The sequence below is a fragment of the Hippichthys cyanospilos genome, chromosome 4 (genome assembly GCF_059441005.1).
Source record: "Hippichthys cyanospilos isolate Australia breed blue-spotted pipefish chromosome 4, RoL_Hcya_1.0, whole genome shotgun sequence".
Classification (NCBI taxonomy): domain Eukaryota; kingdom Metazoa; phylum Chordata; class Actinopteri; order Syngnathiformes; family Syngnathidae; genus Hippichthys; species Hippichthys cyanospilos.
The window spans coordinates 15,982,028-16,008,693 of record NC_142372.1 but is presented as its reverse complement, the minus strand read 5'-3'; the positions used below and the strand labels follow the sequence as shown (position 1 = coordinate 16,008,693).

General features: G+C 38.9%; 1 protein-coding gene across 5 annotated transcripts in view; it reads left to right on the top strand.

Moving 5' to 3' along the window:
- The window catches only part of pde3b (phosphodiesterase 3B), a 37,544-nt gene that overhangs the window by 9,676 nt on the left and 1,202 nt on the right, over positions 1–26,666 (top strand). Inside the window, exons 2-15 of one of the 5 annotated variants that reach the window (XM_088412429.1) lie at positions 14,005–14,055; positions 14,989–15,237; positions 15,379–15,524; positions 16,653–16,753; positions 18,513–18,744; positions 18,823–18,911; positions 19,075–19,226; positions 20,288–20,422; positions 20,733–20,844; positions 21,030–21,143; positions 21,467–21,666; positions 24,128–24,331; positions 24,447–24,608; positions 25,025–25,298. In XM_088412429.1, coding sequence (XP_088268555.1) covers positions 14,005–14,055; positions 14,989–15,237; positions 15,379–15,524; positions 16,653–16,753; positions 18,513–18,744; positions 18,823–18,911; positions 19,075–19,226; positions 20,288–20,422; positions 20,733–20,844; positions 21,030–21,143; positions 21,467–21,666; positions 24,128–24,331; positions 24,447–24,608; positions 25,025–25,298 — 2,221 coding nt within the window. Of the gene's footprint in view, positions 1–14,004; positions 14,056–14,988; positions 15,238–15,378; positions 15,525–16,652; positions 16,754–18,509; positions 18,745–18,822; positions 18,912–19,071; positions 19,227–20,287; positions 20,423–20,732; positions 20,845–21,029; positions 21,144–21,466; positions 21,667–24,127; positions 24,332–24,446; positions 24,609–25,024; positions 25,299–26,666 lie in introns of all 5 variants that reach the window. The other 4 variants (XM_088412427.1, XM_088412426.1, XM_088412425.1 and 1 more) reach the window with 4 other exon arrangements.

Here is a 26,666-nt window from a genome sequence, read left to right as displayed (position 1 = left end):
TAATTCTTGAGCTTTTAATGAGCCCATTTCAATTTGAAAGTTTTTTCTAAATCTTTTACTGGTACTACATATATATATAAAAAGTATCTTGTCAAACATATGATTATCACTAGCATATTTGTTTTAAACGCAATCAAAGAAGTCTGTGAGCTGCAGTGTTACGAGGCTTGTGTAACAATTGTACTCTGCAGACCCAGATGTCCTGATTCAATTGCTAAGCAATTCTTGGCAGACAGTGACACAGGTACTGTTGCAACCCGGAGAACATTTTGTGTATGATACACCAAAAGCAGAATCAGCATTTGTGACTTATGCCTTCTTTTAATGAGTGTATGTATTTCAAACTTTCCCAAAGATTGGCAGTGGACATTTCATCTCGCTTTGATGACATTGCATGGGTGTCATTTGAAAAGGTTAAGAGTCGTGAGATGGCGTGTTTGGAGTGAAACAGGATGCAGCAACTGCATTGTCAGCCCGCTGGTGTGAGTGCAAACAGATGAGGAAATGCTGGAGCTAGTACTCCAAAACTCATGTTGCCCTGGTAACTGTTTGCGTCATGATCACCAGCAATTAGCTTGCAGCTCTTTAGTTTTCATGATAGGTCTAGCAGAGGGCGGCCCTAATGACCCTTGTGTCTGAGCAGGTGCGGTCAGAACCACATTCACGGTATATTCATAGAGGCGTTAATGTTGTTACTTCATTATAGTCATTAAAACCATTTATCAATTGCTCTTTATTTCAAGCTGTTATAGCGTCACGCTACCATGCCAATGGGTGTCCTCAATTCAATATCTTGATCTCATCTACTGTATCAGCTTTATTATTTTTACTTATTTCTTGTTTTAATGATGTCTAAAAGCCTGACTTGTTTCAGTTAGTGCTTTGTTGAGTCACAAACTGTCGATCGGGAGAGAGGCATGCGGCTCTATCAACATCCAAGTTTTTTTTCTTCTTTCTTTCTTTCTGTTTTTTTTGTCTGTTCTTAAGAGTTTGTTGCCGCTATTTTAAAATCAAATGACAGGTAAGTGAAGACGTTGTGTTCCCAGAGCAGCTCAAGCAGGCATTAAAGGAAGCTTGTAAAAGCAGAAAGATGTTCCCTACAATGGAAACTGTTCCGGTGGCTTGGCTTATAGGTTCAGAGAGAGGTTATTGAACCTTGCATGTGCTGACTGTTTGCTCAACCCAGTGACAGGGAAAAACAAAGGAAAGAGAATATTTAAGTGACAGCGGGAGTCGATGCTTGAATGGAAGAATGTAGTAAATGTTATTTTTTTCTTCAATTTACAGCCTGTTAATAGTCTCCAGATGATCTAAACTGATATAAGACACTGGGTTTCTTCTGATCATTTCAAGGAAAAGAGAAGACAAATTATTGTCATTTTACACATTAAAAATAATAATTCCTGTCATTTTGGCTCATATTCCAAACTCTTACAAAGAGCAGTTTCACCCCTCTGTCGTTTCTTTCTTTTATCCCCTCTCGCTCTGTTTCTCATTTTCTCAGAATTTTCTTTTCTGTTTTTCTCTTTCTGTGCCTCTTTTGAAAACAGTGTCAGTGCCGCTGCTTTTACACCAAAAGGCTGTTGCTTAGTGACGGTTGACGTCAGCCGCAGCTACAGAGGAGGGCTTGTGTGTGTTTAGCAGCTGAGGGCAGAACTCACCGAAAAGGGCAAAAACTGTGAAGCGGTGTTAGTCAGTGCTATAAAAACCACAAGTTTCAAACTGCATTTCCCATAACTGCAATATTTCAAACGAAGGAATGTGTAAAAATATAGTTTAAAAAAATATGTAATGAAAAAACATGCTTTTCCCCGCCCCCTTTTCTTTTTATTTAGTCTGTCACTGTCTTGGCTCAGGCTCCCCTCCCCCAGTGCACAACTACACACAGAACCTCAAATGCCCCCTCTACACATATACAGTATATGCACACATTGCCTCTGCACGTAATCTGAAAGAGTTTACGTTTGTGTGTAGTGAAGGAAAGTCTTAGAAAAGTTATCTCCACGTCTGACCGAATTTACCTCCAGCTACCTGCAATTGTTCACCTGTATTGTTGATTTGCCCTACCAAATATCACACTCCCTTCTGACTGATTATGGGTGGTATGGGTCAAAACTAAAGCTGGATATCGGTTCAGATTTTCAAAAACTATTTTGATTCAATTCACAATTCATTTTTGATTCAGTGAAGGATTTGACTCAGACAATTTTACTTTTAGAAGAAAAATGCTGCAATTAGAAAGTCGTTGCTCTAACATAATACTTAAAACAGGAATATTTACATAAAAAATTGAACCTGATACAGTTCAGTTAATCATCTACGTTTTTATAACATGACCTGAGCAAAACAATCAATAATTTTTGGCTAAAAATAATTGTTTTTATATAATAATCAGCCAATAGATAATTTTGTCTGTTAATCAAGAAATCATATAGACTAAGATTGAATTACAACCCTTATATATATATATATATATATATATATATATATATATATATATATATATATATCAAGAAATCATATAGACTAAGATTGAATTACAACCCTTATATATATATATATATATATATATATATATATATATATATATATATATATGTATATAAGGGTTGTAATTCAATCTTAGTCTATATGATTTCTTGATTAACAGACAACATTATCTATTGGCTATATATATATATATATATATATATATATATATGTATATATATATATATATATATATATATATACATATATATATATGTATATACATACATACATATATATACATATATATATGTATATATATATGTATATATATATATGTATATGTCAGAGCTCAACAACATATATATATATATATACAGTTTTTAAATTGAACTAGGTCTCAAAATGATTAATCAATTATCAGAAATGGTTATCAATTCATTTCACAAATGATTTTGTTGATGATTAATCAATCATTGCATCTCCAAATATGTTTTTCAGATAAGAATTTTTAGGTTGACTTTCACCTATAAATGATTGTCTTGCTTTTAGTGTCCTAAACCCTTATTGGTGCTAAACTTGTATGCAAGGATTAAGTGGATAAATTATGGGCTCAATGTCACATATGAGCAGCAGTCTGTGTGACACTAAGTATTTGGCCATGGGCACTGAGCTACTGCCTCTATAACCTGGCTTGGCATGCACATGGGTCAAAGATATGTAACATTACTTGCATGGTCACTTACAAACAAGATGCTTCATTGTACAAAAGCTCAGCAATAATTGCTGCCGTATGTGAAGTAACTAACACAAGTTGTTGGAATATTGTAAGAAAAAAAAACACCAGTGTACCTCACAAAAATTCACTTCACTCCTGTGAGACAACTGAGCAGTTCATTGACAAAGTAGCAACTGGCAGTAAATTGGGTATGTAAGGTACCTTTGCTCTTGACTCTGTTTAATAAACCTACCTCAGGGTCTGTTTGTATGACTCATCTGACAGTAGGGTGACGTGCCAGTACACCGACTCAGCTCTTGCAGGCCATGCTAAATCTAAGTGCTTCCTGTGTTTTGTCTTGACCTACACTCTTGTCACTTTTGTTGTTGAGCTCTGACAATGATTTATCGAAGGCAGTGTGAAGCTCAAAACCTCAGCGGTCCTGCACAGCGTCATGAATACGTGAGATGTGTTTTTAATAGTTTGTCTCTCTTATACACTTAAATAATGTTACATGCTGTATATACTAGGAGCAGCCTTCAGTATAAAGTAGTTCAGTTTAACGCGACACCCCTGCAAATGTGCAAACACACTATTGTATATTGCTATTGGAAGCAATATCACTTGGATGATGCAAATCTAAGCATTTTTTTAAACCTTTATATTAGAGGTGTAATGATAAATTGGCAACCACTCATTATCACTTCTGACAATGAATCATTTAGAACCCACAATGGGCCAAATCCTCACATTTTCAGCGTTTCGATAATATTCTCACTTATTTAATCATCAAACAGACTGACTAATTGTGGTGAATCAAAATAATTCACTGTTCAATGTTTTAAAATAACCAAACAAACCAGTAAACAAATATGAGAAGAAAAAAAAAAAAAACATCTAAAGTGCATTTTTTGCTCTGTCAATTTGAAAAACAAATGACTTGTGTTCAAACAAAGGTATGGAATTATAATTCATTGATTAATCAATAAAATATTCAACAGATTAATTTATGATTAAAATAATTATTAGTTTCAGTGTCAGTAGTTAGACTGTTCTGTTGTACTACAGTATACATTATTAGATGTATTTAATATTGTGAGCGCGATTTTCCACTTTCTCCCATTTTTTTTTTAAATGAAACTTGAAAAATTGCCCTCAAATTTCTCTGAAATGGGTTGTCCAGTACTATCTAATCCAGCCTTGGATTAGATAGCCTCGTGTCTTTACTTTGCACAAGCAGCAGTCAGGATCACTAGAATTAGGATCACTACACTGCATGAAGTGGGAGCATTTCTGACCTTTACCTCTGCAAGCCAACTCAGTGTCACTCACTTTGATTGGGAAAGAAGGAAGGGACTCCCCGAAATGTGGCCTTTGTTGCTATGGAGCACATGAACCGATTTACTAAGATGTTTGCTGAAATCACTTAATAATGTAGTCAGACTAAACCATGAGATACAAGTCTGCACTTAATTTTACTTTCTACTTGTATGCCACAGTCTGGAATTGAAGTTCATTACATTCATGAGAAATCAAATGCTGCTTCATTCACTTGCTTGTAAATGATTTACCGAACCACTGTTGCAGTCTTTCCTCTCACACCCTCTTTCTATCTCTTTCACCCTATCGCTCTTGCATCCACTTCCCTGTTAACTCCTCCTCTCATGACTCGCCTCTGATGGATGGCATTTGTGTTCGCTTGCTTGTTATTGGCCAGAGCTCCAGGGCTCAGGAGTTGTGTTTATGAGAGGAGCTTGCACTGATTCCATGATAAAACCAGATATTCCCTTACAAGGCTTTGAGTCCCTGATCTCAGTCTCATGTCCATATCAGGTATAACCTTCCTGTTGCACTGATTCCTCCCAAACACAGAGGTCCAAATGGCCTCATGTGGAAGAATAAACTTTGAACAGAAAGATGTGATCTACCCTTTAAAAAAAAAAAAAAAATCCTTGTTTGTTCGGACGTTTGACAATGTTGGGTTTTGCGTGATAGTGTGTTTTCATTTATGGTTATGTAAGGAAGACCTGTGTACTGCATTTGGAACTTTTTTTTTCCACAACCATAGCTGACATCACCTTAAGGCGTCTAATAGTCCTGGGCAATACATCGATTTATTGATTATATCAAGTTTTTTTTTATTATGGACGATTTAAAAAAAATATAAAAGCGATATTTTCCTTTTATGTTTGCTGCGGCGTGTTTGGCCCTCATGAGCTTCTGTAAATTCCGCATTCCTCTTGTATACTTCGCACTCACGTCAAACAGAAGGCTTAGGAAACATGGCTATGGCTAAATAAAGTGAACAGTTTTTTTCTAAAAGACAGGAGTTGTTGTGCTTTGGGAGTCATTTGGGTTTCTGCCAACAGGCATGCGACAGTTATTGTGGCAACGTTTGTTTTGAACAAACGTTAAAGTTATTTCAGCAACTAAATCAGAGGCGCTAGACAGAGTATGTAACTTGTCAACCTGTGCGAGGGGAACAAGACTGCGTCAGCAACAAACTGCAGCTAAAAAGCAGCTCACAGAGGAGGAATCATTCGACTTGGAAGCACATACTATAATAAGCACAAAGTTTATGAACGACTAGTTTAGTGCGATGAAAAGAAGCAGAAAAGTTTCATCTATCAAGTGTTAGGTGCACCGCTTTGCAAGTCATGTAAAAATGGCACTTTTCTTAAACAATTGGAAGTATTCTGCAGAAGTTGCACCTGCGTCTTGCATCCCAATCATGGGTTTGGACAGTGTGGCAGAAAAATATAAGCAGATAAAACTGTCAGCATCTAAATATAGGTACAGAGAGTTATATGAGCTTGTGCATGTTAACTCAACAAAACAGAATGTTTATTGGCGCAGTTTGCCTTTGATTTGAATGTATAGGTTTCATTGTAAATGTAATAGGCACAGCTGGTCCAAATAAATCCTCTGCTATCCTCAAACTGTTTGTGTGGTTACATTCTTCCATTTCGTTTCAATTTTGTAGCTTTCTAGACAGCTCTCAATTCAATTAGCAGTGAAGATAAACAGATACCAAGACGAATGCTTGTATCTCACTCAACTGCATCGTTGCAGTGTATTTATGCTTGGAGTAATCCTGCAAGTAGTGTACAAGGCCTGTTTTGGCAACACCGATAGCCCGCCTGCGGACTTTTGATGTAGCCTGCAAAAAGTTATGGGTGGTTTGAACATGAAACATACCATTGTGGTAAAAAGTTCATCACTGACGTCTAAAGGCTGACCTTAGTCAGATTGTGGCATTTATGTCAGCCTGTGTGTTGTGCTTGTTGTTCTTTTGAGCTCTGCTGTGTCTGGCGAGCGAGAGTCAATGCTGAACTGAAACTTTTGGAAAGGATTTTAATATGTTTCTAAGGTTTTGAATGCATCTTGTCGTATTGCTCTGTCCTTGGCAATTTTGCATTTCTGTTTATGATGAGTCAGCAAAGTTTTAAAAGTTAATAGCACTCTTGACAATCTCCACATATTCCAAATTATTTTCAGTACAAACATTGAGTATGTGCAAAATCCTTTTGTAAAAGATGCCTGAATTTTGACATTGAGCAACCTTTCTCCATGCAACATTAGACGATTTAATCTGTTATTTCAGCAGCTGGGAAACAACTGCATTTTATAATACTGCATTCAGATTGAATTCTGAAGAGTCATATTAGTCAGCACCATCCGTTCTGCCAGGCGACAGAATGTATCTTTTTTCAAGTTTCACTTGATAGTGTAGATCAGTTAAGATTTGGAATGAACTTGAAAATATGAAGAATATTTTTATGTATATATCAGTGGTGGGTCCCCAGGGCCAGCAAGGCCTTCTCTGCTGGCCTAACATTCCCTGACATCATTATCCTAATTATAATAAAAGACATTTTCATTTTAAATGTATTAAAAAAAAAAAAAAAAAAAATATATATATATATATATATATATATATATATATATATATATATATATATATATATATATATATATATATATATATATATATATATATATTTGTTACATTCATTCCATTTTTCTAGTTTTAGACTAGGGTTTCTCTCTCGTTCTCTCTGTTTCTGTCTCTCTCTCTCTTGTCAGATGTGAACTCCTCAAGCAGCATCTCAATCTTTTTTGTCATGAGTTTTTAAACTTATATCCAGACAGCATGTACTGTTTGTTAAAGATTCCAGGAAACCAAATACGTGAAATACATAAAATTTTGCCTATACTTCATTGTGTTGCTTTACTTATACGAGCCCTAGGGAGCAACAGCAGAGGCAGGAAAGTTGCAGATCGTGATAAAACACAGGCCCGAAACCAAGGGCAGTGGGAATTTCCTCTTGGATGTGTGGTGTCTCATTTCAGTACATTACATGGTTTTAAAGGTTCATATAAGCACTGAAGGAAAGATAGCAGGATCCAGAATATAAAATAATTCCTAAGTATAAAACGGTCTTGTAGAAACGGCATAACAATCAACCACTGCCAATTGTGGCATAGAGCTGAGGAAGATTACTGCAAGTCACTTTTTTTTAAGGCATCGTCTGTGTGCTGAGTAGTCCAGGTCCTTGCACACGGGTGGTAAATGTCTCCGCTTTGCCCTATCTGTATTACATGCCCGGATTTTTTGGCGGATTAAAACTTAAAATCTGAAAAACTCTGGCCAAAGTGGAGATTTGACAAATTCTCCGGATTCGCGTTTGTGTGTAGCAATCATAAACCGGAGATTTACATCATCACTCCACTCTTTTTCCTGCTAAATACGGCAATGCCAATGACATTAAGAGTTCTTTTTGATTTGACGGAATTTGTCGACACTATTGCCGCCGAGTGGCTTGGCATGCTTTTAAATGAATAAAACCGGGGGAGATATGCAGGTTCTTATCTTTAGTTGGTCAAATGCAACACTCAACCGGGTTTTTCCTATACTTCAGGCAAGAAAGCAAAACCTCTGTCTTAGAAGAAGTATTACAGGCAGTATAATTTTCTGTGGGCTAGGACATTGCATGACATACAAAGACTTAGATTTTAGAACAAGATAATAATTGAACTACAAACTTTTTTTCCTACTGGTGGTAATTATTTGCACACTGATTTTTATCAACTGTTCACCTTAAAATATCGGGTTCATTCTGTCTAATACGAGTAGCAATCAAGCGCACTGTAAAATTTGACTGGCTAGCTTCTGAAAGTGGAGTAAGAAAAGTAAGGAGGATGACATTTTGCCTCGTCATCTTTTCGTTCGCTCAGCGAATTTTTACAGACATGCCATATTGACCTGATGACACTCAGATGACTGGCCACAGGGTGCGCAGTAAATTTCTGATTTGTACAAGCTGTCATGTCATATCCATTGCCGGTTGATTACACTGGAATTGTAGAGGAATGGAACAACGGATGACAAGATGTCTTCCCAACATTCTTGTGCAACCCAATGAATATCTTTTACCTCATGACATGCAGTCATTGGAATAGGATATTGATAATCCACAAAAAACAATGATTGTACCAAGAGGGGAACAGCAGATTGAGTCCAGGGTTCATTTCCAGGGCTCTATGACTGGAAAAATAATACACTTCCTGTTCTTGTTTCCTGTTTGGGGGCTAATGAACATTCATTGGCGTCACATGTCCCAGACAGCTGCTTGGAGAGTGCTTTGAATGCTTTTTACTTTTAACACATTTTTAGGGCTGTAACTAACAGTTATTTTATTTAAATCGTCTTGATTATTTGGTCAATTAACCAATAAATGTGATTAAAATATAATAAAATACTCTTCACTCTATTTAAAAACAAGACAGTGTCAAATTAAAGGTAAAGAAAAAAGTTTTTACATACATATTTTGGATAAACATTTTTGTCATATTGCACCTCTGTGGTGTTGACAGGTTGTCTTTCCTTAACTGAGTATTTTAGTGGTTAATTTAAATTGTATGAGATTAACAAGATGAGATCAGTGTCCGCCATCTACAGTGCAACTTTTATGATGGACTCCCCATTTGTTGTTGTTTGAAGTAAAGCTTTTTTTTTATTTTTTGACTTTGTTTTAATATACTAATTGTGCATTTATGCGGCTGTTGAACATGTTAAAATATTTCATAAAACATGGCATGTCTTCATTCTAAAAGTTCAATGATGGTCCCGGTTGGGGACTTGCCTTTATACTCCTGTTTTTTGTTTGTTTGTTTTTTTAAACCCGAACAGACTGAACCAAAATATCAGAGTAAATTGAGTTCAACCTGAGGGTGTCACTTTATATAATTGAACATAATTTACAATTTAAATTTTTTGTGGGTGTCAGAGTACATGTCAGTAATGTAAATAAATACATATGAGGAATAATGTGTACATTTAAGCTCTTTAGACCATGTACTGTACTTCCTCCTTTGATCACGCCATTGATCAGCAAGCACTGTGCTTCATGACATGACTCATTATGACAAGTTCCAGCTACAATTATTCTCATGAGTACACTGCACACATTTAAAAAAAAAGAAATATAACCCAAAATATGTTTTCCTTGACACTGAAAAAATGCAAACTAGTCAGTGCACAGCTGAGGTCACCAGCATGGTGCCTGCGGGCACTGGGTAGCACCCGAGTATCACATAAGTGGCCCGCAGACCTGTTCTGCAAATAGTTTACAAGTGATAGAACATTGTGATTTTCTAGGAATTTTACTAACGATTATTCATATATGACATATACATTACATATTACACTTGATTTACATATTTACGACAGCTATTTCTAAATTATTGTGAGAAGAAGTAGCTCTGGGTTTCAAAATGGTTGGTGATCCCTGGTGTGCATGCTATATAACAGTTTAAATTTGCTGTGACTCAAAATTAACACAGCCATTATGTCAAAACTGCTGGCACAAAAGTGAGTACACACCTAAAATAAGCTGTTTAAATTAGGCCTTATTAGCCACTTTCCCTCCCGAGTCTTGTGGAACTTGTGGAACAGAAAAACACATAGCCACAAACTGTAGACGTCTTCGTCATTTTCAATGTTCTCTTCCATATCTCTCCCCCCCTTCCTGTGGCTGTGCGTGTCTTGGCAGCCGGAGCTCAGTCCTCATTATCAACGCACGTCGCTGCAGGCTGACGTCAGCACGGTCACTCTCTTCCATACAAATGTCCTGCCTGCCATTGATACCTTTTCTCTGGCCCACCCTCCCATGCACACACGCTCTAGTTAGCATGTTTTTATCAGCTCGAGCAAGGTCCGTCCTCTCACACTACAGCGCTAAAGCCTCTCCAATATGACACACAGGTGACACTTGCTGGCCCTCTTATAGCTTGCACAAGTTTATTCCTGTTGAGTCCTGTTAAGAGAAATTTATGACTGCTCTCATGTTGAGCCCCCCCCCCCTACTTTTTTGCCTTTTGAGCTTGAAGGCCAGCATATTTATGTTTTTGTGTGCTTGAGTCTGTGATACACATTTTTTATGTTGCACAAATGCAAGAACTTTCTTTGGTCTGAAAGACAAGCTCATCATGAGGTGTTAAGATGTTTGCTTATGACTTGGAAGTGCAAGTACTGTATGTCCTTTTACACCCAAATGTGTTTGATGTGAGGGATATTATATTGTTGTTAAGCAAGCATGTTGGCATATGAGCTGTCCCCTCATCTACCTTATACCATCATGTCATGTTGTCATAACATCACTGAAAAAAAATTCCCCCCATGCCTACACTTAGATGTGTGTTGCAATATAAGTGGTAATGATGGCTTGCACTGTTTTCAGATCGTTTAACAAATAAGGTGTTGGAATGGCAGGGCTCTTTGGCCTAGTAAAGCAAAAAAAACACTAGTGTGTATGTATATATACTATATATATATATATATATATATATATATATATATATATATATATATATATATATATATATATATATATATATATATACATACAGTCAGCCCCCGGTTCACGAACATTTCGACTTACGAGCGTGGTCCGGAGTTTTTTGTCCCCTACTTACGCACAGACCATTCGCCTTTACGAGCAATCTGACATGCCGGCCATTATATTTGTTCATATATTTTCGCTTTGCCACGTCATCAAAATCAGTAGTTAAAGCTTGTCACGGTAACGTAAAACGATATTGCTCTTACAATGTCACAGTCACTGTCTCAGTCACGGTGTCAGTCACGGTCTCACTCACGGAGATGCTATTGGCCGGCGTCACGTCAATCACAGAAATGCCGATATGCTATTGGCCGAACGCCTTTATCTAGCTTGATGGCACAGCTGGTCGGGATGGAAGGAAGGAGAGAAAATGAGTCAAAAACGGAAGGAAGGAATGTTGTGAAGACTTTGTAAACTTTATCTGTTAGACATGGCTTCTAAAATTGTAAGTGGCGGTAAAGGAAGAAGTAAGAGGATGATGACAATTGAAACCAAGCAGGAGATAATAAAAAAATACGAAGGAGGCGCGTGCATAGTTAACCTTGCTCGTGAGTATGGACTGAACCGCTCCGCAATCTTCTAAGGGCAAGACTTTCCTTGCCGGGGGACGGACCTCGCATATATATATATATATATATATATATATATATATATATATATATATATATATATATATATATATATATATATATATATATATATATATATATATACATACACACACACACACACACACAAGATCCAAGATGGATTTTGTTGGAAGGAATGGCCCTCTCGAAAACATAACCTTAGGAATCATATATTTGTGTTCTTTACAAACTACAATTCTTCTCTTGTTAATGACCTGGACTTTATATCCTGGCATGTTCCTGATCTACCATGTTGCTCTGTAGACAAGCAGTCGGCCAACAACCCTACTCGGTCCTCTGGCCATCTCCCACTATTTCGTTGTCATGTTTTTGTTTTTTTTTTTCCTCCTCCCTCCTCTGTTGTCAGGTTACCATGGCAGTTCTTATTTGCCATATTAAATGTTTGGCAGCATTGTCGAGAATCTGACAAACACCAACATGCCCCTTTGATCAATGAAACAGCGCATGATTAGAGGAGATGGGCTTGAGCCACCCATTTATGGAACAATTTGGACTTGTGCTCATGTCACATGCAACATGTGACACTCGTGTATGCAAATCAGAGAATTAAAAAAAAAAAAAAAAAAAATATATATATATATATATATATATATTTTTTTTTTTTTTTTTACCTTTTCTTTTTGATCTCAAAAACGGATACATGCTAGAACGAATTAGATGTATATGTAATGATTTTAAGTGATTCCCAATCACTGTGCAGCATCACATTAGCAATCAATAAGTGATCAAGTGTGTCTTAGAAAATTATCCAGTTTGACAAAATTTGTTTGAAAATTATTTATTTATGACAAATAATGTATCTATCCTTGTTGCTGTATCTGCCTGTGCCTGTGGTGTACAGTGACAGGCAGATGAATTAAATGTGCTTTTTTTTAGATGTATAAATTACAATTAATTAACCTATATTTCCACCTGTTACCATTTATACAACAGAATGATAGCTTTATGTACAACTACTACTCATTTGTGAGTGAAGATCACCAAGACCAAGATTGATTGATTGAACATATAATATAATAGCATATAATATAATACAATATAATATAATATAATTTATTATAATACATATAATAAATACATTTCAAAATTGAAGAAAAAAATCGTTAGTTACAGTACTGTGTATTTATTGTTGATACATTTTTGTTTTGTGTTGTGCCCTGAGATTTTTTTTCTCTCATAAAATATATCAACAACGGTCGAGAAACAGTGCACTAAGACATTAACGTATTTGATATGCAAACGTGTTTGTCTTGCCCTCTTGTGGCTGGTAGAGAGAAGATGGATGGTGCTTTTTAGCACATTGGAACTACTTATGGGCATTGTTAACAGTGAACCTCATTTAACCAAGCAAAAGGTTCTAAAATGCTTACGTAGAGCATTCCTGCAATTAAGACCTATTTGGGCAGCAATAATAATAATAATATTAATCCAGCATTGGTTTGAGTGACACAGTGACACACTATTATGGCAAAAAAGTGTGAAAAACAGAAGAGGGGTCTGTCCATGTAAGAGGATGCTCGAGCTTTTTTTTTTTTTTTTTTATAGGGACTTGCATATCATGTGCATGTTTCTGTGTTTTTTGCATGGAATACTTTAAAATTCCATGGCTAGGAACAGAACTTTTCCTCCAATTTTAGAATGACCCACATGCTTTTTTTTTTAATCTAAGAAAACTTGTGTTTGCCATTTAAAGCAAGCAAAACTTGATAAGAGCATGTGTTTTGACGACAAACAAGGTCGGAGTGTTTCAATACATGGAGATTTCTCCGTCAAGGTAGTCATAATGTAGCCAGCAGTTTGGGTCATTTGAGGCCCAGCGGTTTTGTGTTACACAACCTGCTGTAACTGACTATATTCTTTTCTGGAGCGCAGGCACTGTTTGGTTACCGACAGATAGCATGGAAATGCGGCCGATTGACGTAAACGCTGGCAGATAAGATCCCAAAGCTCCATTGTAGCACCACTGTGGTTTTGGTGGTTTACTTTTCTTCCTTACTCTGCTTTCAGTAAGGCAGCATGCATTAGCATACCTGCTGTGTGAAGTGTATTGTGCTGTGCATCAAATCGTTCATGTAAACTCATACTACACAGTGTATTTAGATAGCGAAATGAATAGACTAGCAGGCTGTCTTGACGCTGACCTTCCAATGCCTCACTGTGAAGATCTACAACATAGCTTTTATTTTTTGCCTGTAAAGTTGATGCTGCCTGCTATGAACATTTTTTTTTATTTAACGAACGTTTTTGTGTCTTTTCTTTTCAGATGATCTTGTGGGACTGGGATCTAAAACACTGGTACAAACCACAGTATCAGGTCAGTATTGCCTCTAATTGCACATATAGATACATTATCAAACAAGCTTATTGACCTTAATAAAGGAAGGCTTGAAGTCACCTATACTCTTGTACGCACACGCACACCAACACACACACACACACACACATTCCAACACACACACACACACTGAAAGTTGGTACATAATGACCTTGACATTGTTGACTTGCCACATTTTATCACACCCAGACATTCCCTCTCCTCTAGGAACTATTTGTTTACTCTGTCAAAGAATTTTGCTCCCACGGCCCAAAGTCCCATTCTGTTCCTGTTTTATTGATTTATTGTAGGATACTTGGGGTATGATAAATGATTCAATTAATGCCGTGTGTCTTTTCTGGTATTCAATTGTATTTTATATCGGATGACATTTTCAAACTCCTGCTATTCTTAAAATGAAAAAAAAAGGTACTTTTTGAAGTCCAGTAGTAGACCTTCCACAACAATGCCTAAAAATGACAAAAATCATACATATAGTGTTAGGACATCATGGTGTGGAAGTGGATGGCATGTCTGCATCACGGTCAGGAGAGCTCAGTTGTTAGGAACATGTTTGTGTTATCTGTTCTCTTCAGGCACTCATGTTTTTTTTTTCATGGTTTATTACTACAGTATAATACCAAAGCAAGTTAGGATGTTCACTGAGAAAGAGCTAACATTTCAAAGGCACTATATCCATTCCCGATAAGTACTGCAGTCGTTTCCAAGTAACATCAGTTCCATTGGCAGTTTGTGCATTAATGTGCCAGTTTGGCATTTTGCCATTTGTTCAATATTGTTTGAAAGTCCACCATTTACATATACACTGTGCCATGGGACTTACTGATTAAAACCTGTTACAGTATATCATCTTCAAAACAGGTATGCAGATCTCTGATGCTGCCTTGACTCTTCCCTCTTAATCTATGCCAGGGAGCGGCAAGTGGTGGTGGTGTTGACCTGTCAGTCATCAATGAGGCCAGGAACCTAGTGTCAGAGTTGTTGATGGACTCGTCCTTGGCGCCCCACACCATCTCAACTCTGCACAGTGTCTCCAACCTCATGGGGACCTTCTCAGGGTCGTGTCGCCCCCGGGTCAACCCTTTTACCCCTTTCCCTGGCTTTTACCCCTGTGGCGAAGTGGATGACTCAGTAGAGAGGAGTGAACGCAAAACCATTAAGGTGTGTATATGGCAAGTTGCACTCTAATATGCAAGAGGACAAAAGTCTGCATGTAGCCTTTGCCATAATAAAGGCAACATAGAATCAAACAAAGTTTTATAGGTAATGTAACATTTATTCAGACAAAAACTTGATTTACAGGGTTTGAGCAGCAGAAACAGTCTCCCTACTCCTCAGCCCAGGCGAAGTTCTACCTCCTCTTCTGTACTGCCGCCTCTCGACACACTTTCGTCACGGTGGGAACGTAACACCAGCAAGAGATCCCACCCTGACCTTAACTTGATTAGGTATCTACACAACAGCCTTTGCGCTTGTGACACACCCACATTTCTGCACTCCCAAACATAACACTCAATGGATAATGGAGCAACTGCTCCATCATCTTTAAATTCTTTTGAATTAATCTCATCTGGGGTCTATATTAGTGTATATCTATGGTTTTGTGGTGTCAATGGTGTGTTAGGGCTAAACTAATGTTACTTGAAGTGCACATTTTCTTTTCTTTTTCTCTCACCGCATACCTCCTTCATTACATCATCTAAAGCTGACTGCCTTGACAAAACAACCAGAAGTAAACTAACAGTGCTTCACAAATCTTGGTTCAAGTACCCGTGGGGGTACTTGAAGGATCTCCTGATAGTACTCGATATTTTAAATAAAACAACCAAAAACCTGGTTCGAAAGGGTTAGAGTTAAGTTAGTCATTTCGCTGATTAACGGGTACGCTACTTGGCTGAAAAAATATTTTACAGGTCATACATCACTGAAAAAAGTTTGAGAACCACTGTTCTTAAGCAGTCTAACAGCCTGGTCTTGTTCAGCTGCAAATGAATACAGTTGCATGGATATCAAACGCAAGTCCTCGAGGGCCGGTAACTTGCATGTTTTTGAGGCTTCTCTCTCAAACCCGATTCAAATGATTAGGCTCATTTACATGTTCCTGCAGAGCTTGCTGATGAGTTAATCATTTGAATCAATGTGTCTGCGAGAGAAACCTGGAAAACATGCAGGATACCGGCCCTCGAGGACTGGAGTTTGACACCTATGTCTACAGCAACAGAATCGTGACATTAAATAAGGGCTGTGCGCTTACGGCTGTGAGTAAGACATGCGGAGACGTGTGTGTGTGTGTGTGTGTGTGTGTGTGTGTGTGTGTGTGTGTGTGTGTGTGTGTGTGTGTGTGTGTGCGTGCATGCGTGTGTGTGCGTGTGTTAGGCTTAGTGTATACTGTATAGGAAACCACTGATAGCTGGAAATAACTATTCAGGAAAAACCATATACATGTACATACTTGTAGTGACTATTTTCTCCCACAAGATGCCAGTACTCCCCCATCTTATTAGCTGCACCTTTATTGGATTGAAATGAAAGGCCTGGCTATAACAGTTGACAGTCTGTTTGTATGTTGTATCCAGCTCAGGACTGTCCAATGGACCTAATGCAAACCTGCTCACCATTCCCAAGCAGAGGTCTTCGTCTGTCACCCTTACCTCCCACGCAGGGTCCAGGAGAGCAGGTGGGACCCACTTGCAGAGTTTTCTCACTCAGTTCTAACAGGAATCTCATGTTTGATAATATGTGTTTGTTCTACATCTGGTCTTTAAAATTACTCAAGATTCTGCATCTTCTTAAACCATTCGTGCAACCGACGTTTGAAACAACAACAAGAAATGAGATAAACACAATAAGGACTACCTCTTATTTGCAGTATTTACTACAGTATATATTGTATGCGGTGCCCAGGCATGTTCTCACTTTTTCTGCATGTGTGCTAATTATAAAATGAAGTCCAATAGTTCTTCTTCATTCATTAATTCATTTGTTTCAAAATATACTTAGTACAGTGGACCCCGGTTTACGACGTCCCTGCCTTACATTTTTACATCTTATGATGTGGACCGCAACATTTTTTTTGTCCCCTCTTTACGCCATTTCTCATATCGCCATCCCAGGACACCTACCTTCATTATAGCGTTTACATTAAACTGAGGGTACAGTTTACTGAACTGAGGGTACTGATTACTATATTGAAGTTATGGGTTAGTAAACTGAGGGTACGGATTAGTGCATATCTTTTATCCCCCCCCCCCCCCCCCCCCCCACACACACACACACACACACACACACACACACACACACACGCAGACACCAGAGGGCTCCGTACCAATTTGTGTCACTAATATGTAGATTTTTGCTGTGCACGCCAGTTTGGACCCAATTACCACTGAATAGTGACAGTCAACTCTAAATAAATTGTTATATTTTTAAAAATAAATGTTTCAAAATATAGATATATTTTCTACAGTATCTAAAAAAAAGATGTTTGTGTTTGTATATGTACATATATGCTGTATATGTACATACATCATGTATACGTGTGTGTGTGTGTGTGTGTGTGTGTGTGTGTGTGTGTGTGTGTGTGTGTGTGTGTGGTGCGTGCGTGCGTGCGTGCGTGTGTCAAACTAACAGATGCAACAATTTTCCTTATGATTTGAGGCCTGCGCCTTATCTGCAGCCACCAGCTGGCAATCCACCAGTAAATCACATATGTGCATCTGTTCAAGGTGTCAGTTTATAGAACTATGAAATAGAACTGAAAGTATGCTCATCAATGGCTGTGATCAAAAAGAGTTTTAAAAACATAATGCTCAAAACATAAAAATTCTGAGCATAATAAGGTTTTGTATAAAAGTTTATTTCATATCTACATTCGGTAGATATCCATCCATCCATCCAGTTTCTATAGTCGCTTATCCTCACTAGGGTCGTTGGTTTCCTGGTGCCTATTTCAGCTAAAAAGAGAGACAGAAGATGATGCTTTGAAATGTTGACTGAATGAATTGCTATTATACTGTCTGCATTATTCTGTCAGTGTTATGTTGAAAATATGTTGGTGGTAAACATGTAGGCAAGTTCAGTTTGTTCAAGATATGATATTGCTGTAAATAAGCAGTTAAAAAAAGTTTTAAAAAAGGCCACATACCCTCTTTCTGCGTAAATTATACTTGCAGTTTATAGTTTCTCACCCTATCTCTAAGGTAGAGCCTGGAGAAACTGCGGAGGACACCCATTTTGGCCACTTGTTTCTTCAATGATAATTTTCATATTGTTTTCTTCATTTAATTTCTTGCTTGTTACAGGGACTGTAGATAGAAATTAGCTCCCAAGGTTAAAATCTGCAATTTGTTTTTTGTATACAGTCACTGGTAAATACCATAAACTACACAAACTGTGTTATGAATAATAAACTACTTTCTTATTCTCTCTTTCAGCAGGGACCTCTCCTATTCTGAGTCCTGTCACTTCACCCAGCCACAGTCCTTCGTCTGTAACTACAGGTTCTTCATCATCCCTGGTCACGCGGTCACCTGTAGAGTTCCCAGATACAGCAGACTTCCTGACAAAGCCAAGTGTCAACCTGAACCTGCACAAGCCTTTGGGCTATACGCTCAGCTCTTGTGACTTCCAGCAGACATTCCGTAGCTCCACTTTACCTCTTTGCACCAGGTATAAAATGTTTAGGAATTGCTTGCTCACAATTGTTAAACTTGTCATCATCTGCAAAACTTGACTTATCCACGCCAGCTGCAGGCGTCAGATGCCAAAGGGGGTTTCCAGTAGTGACCCAGGGGATCTCAATCAGCCCCTCAGCGAGGCCCAACGCAGGCGCTCAGGTAAATAATATTACATCTAATCCTTGACATTATTTACAGTAATAGAGGAATGACTGATAAGTTGCCCAAGAGCAACACCTTGCACATAAGTAAATCGGCGATTGTGTTTGTGTGTATCAAAAAGTGAATTCATTTTGAATTGGAGGTCTTTCTTTGGTAGCAGCAGGCGAAGGGCCAGAGTTCTTAGGGGAACCTTTAATCAGGGAGGAGAGCGTGGATGTAGATCTACCTGGAGAGACTGAGAGCACAAGGAAGCAGGCCCAAGCTGAGGAGGAGCAGAGCCCCACCACAGAGAAGCTGACTCAGGAATTGGGAGTAAGTTATATCCTAGAGTCATAGGAACCATAATGAATCGCCACAAAGAAAAATACCATATTTCTCAAAGTACAAGTCCTTTTTTTCCCTCATTTTCAACCCACATATTAGGAGGGCCGACTTATAACTGCATAACTCAAAACAGACCAATCTTTTCCACATACCTGTGTTTGAACAACAATTTAAATGTGTAATAAGTAATATGTCCTTTACAAGGCTTAAAATGACTACATACACAGTTGGCCCCCGGTTGGGCTCGCAACGCGAATTCACCGCAAGGCGGGCAATCCAAACCTATATTAATTAGGTCATGACAGTTGTTGATGTTAATCGTAAAGAGGGCTAAAGGCCTTTAAGAGGGGACAAAAAAAAAAAAATCAGTATTCCTGATTGTAACGTGAAAAACACGTAAGCCAGGGACGCCAGGGAATACAACGGAGGGCAACCTTCCATGCTCTGATCTCATAGCAGTCGTCACTTGGGTCATGAACATCCCAAGTTAGGTGATCAGCAAATCACCTCCGAAGGCCTCCATTTCAAACAAATAGGATGGGTCCGAAGATGACTATCCGTAGAAGAGTAGCAAGTACGTTTGAACAATTGACGAGGACATAGGAAAGGACGGCCGAGAGTTATTTGACGTTTTCAGATAGCGATGATGACTTTTAGGGCTTTGCGACAAATTAATATTCGGCTGTGTCAAAAAAATCAAGCATTGAAACTTCAAATAATTTTATTGTTGCAACATTAGTTTCAGCATTTGCGTCTACGCGCACGTTGCCTTGCGCTTTTCTGGTTTTCACCTCCCCCCTTCCCCCCCATAACGCACACCATGTGTTATAATTGGACAGCCATTATCTATGTAACCACTGAAGTCAGGAGTAGACCTATAATCGTGTTATAATCGGACAGCCATTATCTATGTAACCACTGAAGTCAGGAGTAGACTTATAATCACGTTTTTGTAAAAATCACTCAAATTGAAGTAAAAAAAAAGGGGGGGGGGGGGCGACTTATAAGCGAGGTCAATACGGTAATTATGATTAATTGGTCCCCCCCAGGGTGATCAGGAGTTTCAACTCGACCCGATGCTGGAAGACCACGAGGCCCTCATGGAGAAGATGAATTCATGGAACTTCCAAATTTTTGACCTGGTGGACAAAACAGGAGGAAAGACAGGGAGAATACTCAGCTATGTACGTACTCCTGTGTGTTTTGTGATGGTGCTCCCTTTTTATTACATATCTTATAGAAAAGGTCAGTTCAGCGTGTTTGTTTCCATCAGCATTTATGCTTGGTTAATTTGGACCTTAGCAGGGTACATTCAATGTGAGTGAGCAGCTCAGAGCATAATTGTCCAACAACACTTTTACTATAGGACCTTCTATTAGTTTGAAATTTTCAATATATCTGTATGATGATATTCTAGCTTTTGACCGATGGTGGTGGTGTTCTTACCTTGTCTATGATCTGTGTTTCAGTAAACCATGGTCTGTATTTCCCCAGGTGACTTACACCCTTTTCCAGGATACGTGTCTGTTTGAAATATTCAAGATCCCTGTGAGGGAGTTCATGACATACTTCTTTGCTCTGGAAAATGGCTATAGGGACATTCCCTGTAAGTGTTCACACTGCCCTCCAAAATATTCAAGATTCATGTTTGTTACATTCGTTTATGTCCTCACAATGTTCTCATGTCTACTGTATTGCTGGATGAGCTCAGCAGCCTCTGTGTAGCTAAGTTACAAGTTTAATCAAATGCAGTCAATTTACAGCTTATTGTTTTGAATGAAATGCCTGCAGATCATAACCGAGTCCATGCTACTGATGTGCTCCATGCTGTCTGGTACTTGACCACTCGACCAATTCCTGGTTTCCAGCAGATCCATAGCGAACATATGACCGGAAGTGACACAGGTGAACTTAATTGAGCACCCGATAGCAAATGGTATGAAAGATGACTCAAACAATATATGGTAGAACTTAAAAGGCACAATGTGGCCCAGGCCATTCTTTGCCCACCACTGTTCTAAATGGTCATATAAATGTAGAAAGAAGTTAACCACTGAATACCAAAGTAATATGAATAAAATAAAATTACTTAGGCTTTCATGATGTTCAGACTGTTTATATAAACAGAGTGACGTGTTTTCAACACAATATTTTGGTACCATCAACGGAGGGATCTTGGATATTGGTATTGGAATTTGAAATATGTCTATTTACACTCTGTTTTTCAGACTCAGACAGTGGGATTTCTCCTGGAAGGATATCATATGCCTCATCCAAGAGCTCCTCCATATCAGATGACAGCTATGGCTGCCTGGCTTGGAACATCCCAGCTCTGGAGCTCATGGCCCTATATGTAGCAGCTGCAATGCATGACTATGACCACCCTGGCCGCACTAATGCCTTTTTAGTTGCCACTAATGCACCTCAGGTACACCTATAGTGCAAGTTATAGGTACACTAGTTAAGTTTACACATAAATAAGAGTGGCGTATTAGAGATAAGCTTTTCTATCGCTATAGACTTGAAGAACAGACAGAAATAGGTGAATGCAGAAAAACAGCAGAGGTGGATAAAAAATTTCAATATCCAATATCTTCATCTATTTCTTCTTCTTCTCCTTTCGGCTTTTCCCTTCAGGGGTTGCCAGAACGAATAAATTGCCTCAATCTAAGCCTGTCTCCTGCAACCTCTTCTCTCCCTCCAACTACCTTCATGCCCTTTTTAACTACATCTATAAACCACCTCTTTAGTCTTCCTTTAGACCCCCTGCCTGGCAATTCAAAATTCAGCATCCTTCTACCTAAAGTATATATTCTCTATCTCTTCTCTGGACATGTCCGAACCATCTCAGTCTGGCTTCTCTGACTTTACCACCCAGAATTCTAACATGCCTTGTCCCTCTGATGTATTCATTTCTGTCCATATCCATCTTGTTCGCGCCCAAAGACAACCTCAGCATCTTCATCTCTGTTACCACCAGCTGTTCCTCCTGTCCTTTTCTCCAAGCCAAACAGCATCGCTGTTCTCAACACAGTCTTCTACAGCTTTGCTTTCACTTCTATCACATCTCAGACGCTTCTTTACCTCATTTACCACACATTTTTCTGGACAGTTGAGCATAAATACTTAAAATCCACCATCCTCTTTATCTCATCCCCCTGTTTAATCACTCTTCCACTTGCGTCCCTCTCATTCACACACGTACCCCGCCTTGCTACGGCTAACCTTCATTCCTCTCTTTTCCAAGGCCAACCCCCAACACCCTAGCTTCTCCTCCATCTGTTGCCTAATCTCACTACAGATCACATTGTCATCTGCAAATATCATAGTCCATAGAGATTCCTGTCTAACCTCGTCTGTCAGTCTGCCCATCACCATAGCAAACATTAAGGGTCTCAGATCTGATCCCTGAAACAGTCTCCATTCCACCTTGAATTCTTCTATCACTCTACTTACAGTGGTGTCGACAGATGTAGGGTGTCTTAAGGAAACCCCACATCGACGCTCACCGTTAATGCTTAACTACATAGTCATTGCTAACTTGAAATGACTACTCTTTACATGCTTTGTGTCTCTAAGCCGAGTTTTTTTTTTTTTTCTCTCTTTACTTTACCCTTGCATTTGGTAACCTCAGTTTGCCTGAATGAAAGGATGGCACAAAAAACCAGAGCAAAGGAGAAAGCCATTCAACTGGGCCACATCCCTTTTAACAAAGTGGAAAAGGAAGCTTCGTCATTTGTGTTGGCATAAGTCTACATTCTACAATCTGGAAGATCTGACAGAAAGTCACTTTGAAGAATTTTTGAAATTGGATGGAAAAGACAGCTACAGTTTTTAAAGACAGTTTTTGGTCTGGATCGTTTAGTCTCTAAAAAAAAAAAAGAAAGCATTATTGGATATACACACACAGTATTTAATTTTTAAGGGATGGAGCCCACATGTTCAGCGTTCGTCTCACAATGTAATGTGAAAGTTGATGAGGTCAACTATGTGCCCTTGTTTAAATATGAAAGTGGGTTAAGAGCAAAAACGGGGGACCCTGAACCTATTGATAACTGATGATGTTTACAAACTTGTCTTGCAGCAGATATTTGGTGCTGGAAAGTGGGCCTCTCAAAGTTTCTTGCTTCAGAAACTCACTAGCTGCATTGCGACATTAATTGAAGAAATGGTTGTTTTATCTTTTGTAGTTAATGGAATCGACACGCCAATCCATATATTACGCTGTATGCATGACATTTACAGATGTGTCATAGATCAATTCCACAACTGCAGTAAAATTGAAAAGTCTACACACCCATTATGTTAGGGTTTTTATGAAAATGAAATCAAGATAAATAATTTCAGAACTCACCAATAAAGTGATCTATAACCTGTGCAACTCTATCAGAATCCAGAATTCACCAGTGCCATTCATATTCATTTTAAACGGGGAGGCAGCACATATAATAACAAATAAATATAATAAATAAATTGCATTTCCTGACCAATTTCTTAGTTTTCTAGCAAAAGGTGGAAGATTTTGTTCAACATTACCTGTTATTAATAGTTTTCATAAATCCGTTCATCCCCTCTAAGACCTCAGTTCCAGCTGACAAAAAAACAAGGTTCAAACTTTGGGTAATAATTTCCAAAAGGTGGCACAAACTTTATGCCTCCCTCAGCAGGACCTGTGTCCTCAGAGAAAAGGAAGGGAATTATGAACAGTTCCAAATAGCCATCTGTCTACAAAAAGCCTCAGACTTCTCCTTGAAAGCAAAACAACCCTACTAGATCATGTTAAATTTATTTGAGGTTCATCAGTTGTGCAACATTTTACCGAGTTTGTTAGATTTAATTAAATTCTCTTATCAAATTGTTCACCTCTTCTTCCCTGGTGTAAAACACAGGCAGTGCTGTACAACGATCGCTCCGTGCTGGAGAACCACCATGCTGCATCCGCCTGGAACCTCTACCTATCCCGGCCAGAGTTTAACTTCCTGGTCAACCTAGATCATGTGGAGTTCAAGCGCTTTCGCTTTCTTGTCATTGAGGCTATTCTCGCCACAGACCTCAAGAAGCACTTTGACTTCTTGGCCGAATTCAATTCCAAGGTCATTACAATCACAGTCTACCATTTCATAGTTTAACGTTGACACATAAGGAAGTTCTAAAGGATAGGTGAAGCTGATGGCTCTGACTGAATGAATGTCTTTGACTGACTTCCAGGTCAATGATGTGAACAGTGCAGGAATTGACTGGACCAATGAGAATGACAGACTGCTGGTGTGCCAAGTGTGTATCAAGCTGGCAGACATCAACGGACCGGCCAAAGTCCGCGACCTTCATTTGAAATGGACTGAAGGCATTGTCAATGAGTTTTATGAGCAGGTATTTACTCTAGGCTTCATGCCATGCTGGTCAACCATCATCAATTCTTCATGGTCATATGGAATGAGCACTTACCTATAGTACATGTATTTTTCAGTCTCTGTTTGTATCTCCTGGACACTTTCTTGATGATGTAATCCTGGCCTGTCCCCAGGGATGACCCAGACACGAGAGAGACTTTATCTCTCTGCTAGCAATTGTTCAAAAGTTCTGTAAAGTGTGAAAATCCAGTGGGAGATATGCAGTTGAGTCTAAACTCTGATTGATTATTTCGTTTGTTAGGAGCTACGTCCTCTTCCTTTTGTCTCAATGGCTTGGCAAGAATTTGAAGTGCACTCTTATCTGTGTATTTCAAAAATGAAAACCCATTCCTGGCTAATTATTTTGATTTTGTTTGTTTGTTTGTTGTTTTCCAGGGCGACGAAGAAGCGGGCCTGGGCTTACCCATCAGCCCCTTCATGGACCGCTCCTCCCCACAGTTGGCAAAGCTGCAAGAATCTTTCATCACACATATTGTTGGTCCGCTCTGTAATTCGTACGATGCAGCGGGTTTACTTCCCGGCCAGTGGGTGAACGGGGATGGATCGGATGAAGAGGATGAGGCTCGTGAAGATTCTGACACTGACAATGATGATAAAAGTGATGATGAAGAGAACGACATGGATGAGCTTGAGGAAGATTTGCGGCCAAGTGAGTTAACTGCAAAACCGACTGTCTTGCTTGTTTTGCTTAGGAGCTGACAGGTTGTACACTAAACTGGTCATTATGAATTGGAGATTAAAAAAATGTATTAATAGCCTGTCTGACATTTATAAATAGATGGTTATCCACGAATCCCTTCATCAACATTTCAGATGCAAAGGGATAGTGCACATGAGGTGGCGCTTGTAGGAGGGCCTGTGAGCTGATTGACTGATCGTCTGGCCAGTCGTGTTCTTATGTTTGGTCAGCTATGGGCTCCACTCACTCTAGGTCAACATCCGAGGGCCGTTACTCCGAGGGCAATTGCGGCTCTCCGTGTTCCCTGACTACGGCCAAGGGATGAAAACGGGAAGGGATAAGAGTACATTGACTGTGTGAGGTTTAATAATTTAAGATTTAATCATATATATATATATATATATATATATATATATATATATATATATATATATATATATACACACACACACACACACACACATTATGCTCAGAGAAATTTAATTTAATAACCTTATGAGAGGATTGACATAGACAGAAGAATATTATTCTGTCAGTTGTTGTTATCGGCATCGATTAGTATCCGCTGCCGCCGTGAGGTCACGTACGAAGGCCGTACGAACACCCTGTTTTACGAACAATTCGATTTACGAGCATGGACCACGGAGATTTTTGTCCCCCACTTACGAGCAAACCTTTCGTCTTACGAACAATCCGAGATGCCGGCCATTGTGTGTGCAAATATATTTTCGCTTAGCTGCGTCAACAAAATCAGCAGTTGACGCTTGTGACAGTAACGTGAACGCTATTGCTCTTACAACATCACAGTCACTGTCTCAGTTGCGGTGTCAGTCACGGAGTCAGTCACGGAGATGCCATATGCTATTGGTCGATTAAGGTCACCCGGTCTCACTCACGGAGATGCTATTGGCCGGCGTCACGTCAATCACAGAAATGCCGATATGCTATTGGCCGAACGCCTTTATCTAGCTTGATGGCACAGCTGGTCGGGATGGAAGGAAGGAGAGAAAATGAGTGAAAAACGGAAGGAAGGAATGTTGTGAAGACTTTGCAAACTTTATCTGTTAGACATAGCTTCTAAAATTGCTAGTAGCGGTAAAGGAAGAAGTAAGAGGATGATATGTTTTAGCATCTCCATGACTGACACCGTGACTAAAACAGTGACTGTGACATTGTAAGAGCAATAGCATATCAGCGTTACTGTGTTGATTATGCGGGTTGATCTTTGCTCCCCTCCGCCTCCACCCAGCTCAAGTCACGTCGCTCCAAAGGTAAATGTCATTTTTCCTCGGTATATGTTATTTAATTTAATTGTACAGTTGACTATGTTTCTCATTT